We start from the raw sequence: 3,408 nt of genomic DNA on the forward strand, positions 1-3,408 counted from the left end.
GTAAGATCGGACTTGCCCAATGTCACATAGCTACTGAGTCATAGGATTTTCCAGCTAGAATAGGACTTTAAAGATCCCCAAGCAGGATGCCCATCTTCAAGATGGAAAAACTGAGGTCCATCTAGTGGTTCTTTGGTGAGTGTAGAACAACTTCCCAAGTGGGCATTTGTAACTATGCATGGTGATTTTGGTAGTCACAATGATGGGATGTGGACAGGGGTTTGCTACTCATATTTAGTACCAGTGGACCAAGGAAGCCCAACATCCAGAGTAGAAACATGCTATTTCCAAAAATACCGAGAAAGGGGAAGAACCAAGCAGAACAGCCAGGCTCCTGATTTCTCCACACGGTCCTGTCACTTAGTGAACATGGGTTAGTACCTCCACAGACTCCTGTCTCTCCATCGGGGGCACTGGGATTTCTCTGTCCTTCTCGTCATCCTCCTCGTCGTCCTCCTCCTCCAGGTCACTATCAACCTCCTGGGAGCTGGGCCGGTGGGGGTCAGCCAAAGCAACAGGGACACTAGCCAGGGCAGAGGGCCCGGGGCAGAGGCTGTGGCTGGGGGGCCCGTCATCACTGACGAAGCAGGTTTCCTCACTGTTGGATGGTGAGCTGATGCTGTCAATGCCGCTGTCCCGGTTGGGCACCTTCTCACCGTCCCGGGGCCCAGGAGCCAGCAGGAACAGGCAGCGGGAGGCCTCGCCCTCAGGGAGCTGGGGCACTGGTGGCTGCACGGGTGGTTGTGGCAACATGGCTGGCTCTGTGGGACCTGGGCTGGGGCCAGGGACTGGCCTATCCAAGGCGACAATCACAGGCTCTCTGAGGTGGGTGGTGGACACATATGGAGGAAGGGTGTGAGTTTGACTGAGAAGCCTGTCTTATAATTGTCTTTCCTGTCCTGAGCCCACCCTCACCCCGACAGGGTCCCCCAGGGATCAAACTCACCTTTCAAATTTCTCAATCAGTGAGGATACTGCTGCCGAACTGGGGCTGGCCTCTGCCCTGGGGGCCAGGCCCTTGGCCACTCGGGGGTCTGCAGGCAGCGGTCGTGATGGTGGAGGGGGGATGGGCTCAGGTGGAGGGGGCATCCGGGGCATCTGCAGGTAACTGGGCTTTGGGGGGACTGGAGAGATGGACAGGGAAGAGAGAGGGGAGATCCTAATGAGCTGGGTTTGGATGTGGCTATCATGGCCTGGCCACAAGCCCCTCCACAAACCCTCAGTCTGCACCTCTGCAGGAGGTAGGCAGAGAGCAGGCCTGAGGCAAGACAGTAGTATGCACACATTAGCCCTAGGCCATAGTCCTCTGCCCCTAGACCATGGTGCTTTCTGTTCTTCTAACATGTCCTCTCCTCTGCCATTGGCCACCTTTCCTTTCCTCTGTCCCATCTCCTGGGCCATTTCTCTGCCCCTCTTTGGAACCACTTACCCTGGGGCTTTGGGCCCGGTGCCCGTTTCAGTGGTGAAGGACGCTGGCTAGGGTTTTCAGTAGGGGGACCGGGGTCTGAGCGAAGCCTCTGCGGACCTTCTGGATGGGGCTCAAGGCTCTGGCCAGGGTCAAGAGATAAACTTTTAACCAGGATCCGATTTCCCTGGTGTAGCCCTGCAGAAAGAGAAAAAACTGGGTGTGAAGTGACTATTGTTACTGTGAAGGGGACTGGAGAGTAGCAAGACTTATCTGGGGTGTTGGGTTACCCTGAGCCCCTTTCCTGGCCACACTGCTTTTCTGGGAAGCCCCTATCCCAGCCCTCAAATGAAGAGCCAGGCCGGCACTGTGGCCGGCTGTTTTTTTTTTTTTTTTATCAATAGACAAGAGTTCTTTGTGATCAATACATCAATCCCTTGTATGTCAAGCAGGCACTATTTACTTCGGAGTTTAACCAGGCAGAGGTGGGTGTGAGCACCCTATAGTTTGTGTTTGCAGCCCTTGTTTATATATCCAAAGTGGGTATGCTGAGCTTAAACCATTCTCCACCCTTTTTCTTAAGGTCCTGAGGATATGTGAACTTCCTTGTCTAGAATTTTATATAGCTGAGTGTGCTGACAAATGATAAAATTATATTTCATGAGCAAAAAAGTTTTGCTTCTTAAAATCCCGGCTTCTCACTAATCTGTATTCTCCCCTCCCCCCGCCCTCTCTCTCACACACACACACACACAGCATTCAGTGTTCAGGTCATAGATAACAGCTTTAAGACAGCAAGCAACAAATTCAGAAAAAGTGAGGCCTTTTTGCACTGCCCCTCTTGCCTCGCTATGGGCTCCCTAAACCACCTCTGTCTTTAGCCCTGGGGGAGATGATGGTCACACTTGGGAGAGAAGATTTGGTCTGGCTGACAGTGATGGAATCCCCCCAGGGATGACATGTCCTGAGAAAAGAAGTGTGGGGCTCAGGTGGGCCTGGCTGGGCAGGGAGCTATGGTGGAGGTGGTAGGGGTCTCAGATGTAGAGAAGTCAGTGGGGCCAGAGCAGAGAGGGAGAGGCCTGGATGGCAGGCTGAGGAGCTGGGAGACCATCTAGGGAGTAGAAGGGATCCACGAAAGGCCATTGTGTAGGGAAGGATGCAGGCAAAAAGGTATAAAGACAAGAGAACGAGTGGCAGTCAAGAGCTCCCATTCACACGTGGTGTCAGTTTTGCTGTGCCACAGCTACATGGCCTCTCACAGCCACAGAGAGTCTGTTACCCTGTGTTACATAGTCTCACACATGACCAGTTACAAATGGGCCCACTCAGAGACCTATAGTGTCATTTATACTATTTCACACAATTGCAGAGCCACACAAATTCAAATGTACAATCACAAGCCATTGTGCTCCTGAAAGCCTGGTCATAAGTAGTCACAAAGACTCATAGTCACAACCTCACATATTATTACGCAGCCTTCCAGTATCATACACACTAGCAAACATAGTCATGTAAAGTCAAAGACACAGTCAAACAATGGCAAGCCTACCATTCCTCAAAAGCCTCTCATACAACAATCACCCAGCCACTTATCATCATATACCCGCTTATATACTCCTCAAACGTGGTTCTACTGAGTCACAAAGATGTAGTGCCATTTATACTGTGTCTCATGATTGCAGGGCCACAGATTATTATACACACCATAATATGATATTGCAGGTTCACATACCTGTGAACAGTTTACACAGTCACAAAGACTATAGCCATACACAGTCATTATCCCATGTCAGACACAACGTCATACAATGGCAAAACAGCACAAAGTCACACACTACCATGTACCCAGGAACAAAGAGACACAATCACAGGCACATGGCATAATTTATTAGGTCACACACATGAAATAAGCATGTCCATGGTGTCTCTTGGTCTTAGGGGCTCAGACACACACACACACACACACTCTCTCTCTCTCTCTCTCTCTCTCTCTCTCTCTCTCT

General features: G+C 51.0%; 1 protein-coding gene across 1 annotated transcript in view; it reads right to left on the reverse strand.

The window, feature by feature from the left end:
* The window catches only part of FGD1 (FYVE, RhoGEF and PH domain containing 1), a 40,976-nt gene that overhangs the window by 21,244 nt on the left and 16,324 nt on the right, over window positions 1–3,408 (reverse strand). The window contains exons 3-5 of the mRNA XM_015598388.1: window positions 1,430–1,603; window positions 947–1,124; window positions 382–820 (exon numbers count right to left, since the gene is read on the reverse strand). Coding sequence (XP_015453874.1) covers window positions 382–820; window positions 947–1,098 — 591 coding nt within the window. The 5' untranslated portion in view covers window positions 1,099–1,124; window positions 1,430–1,603. The remainder of the gene's footprint in view (window positions 1–381; window positions 821–946; window positions 1,125–1,429; window positions 1,604–3,408) is intronic.

Source organism: Pteropus alecto, unplaced genomic scaffold (assembly GCF_000325575.1).
Source record: "Pteropus alecto unplaced genomic scaffold, ASM32557v1 scaffold249, whole genome shotgun sequence".
NCBI lineage: Eukaryota > Metazoa > Chordata > Mammalia > Chiroptera > Pteropodidae > Pteropus > Pteropus alecto.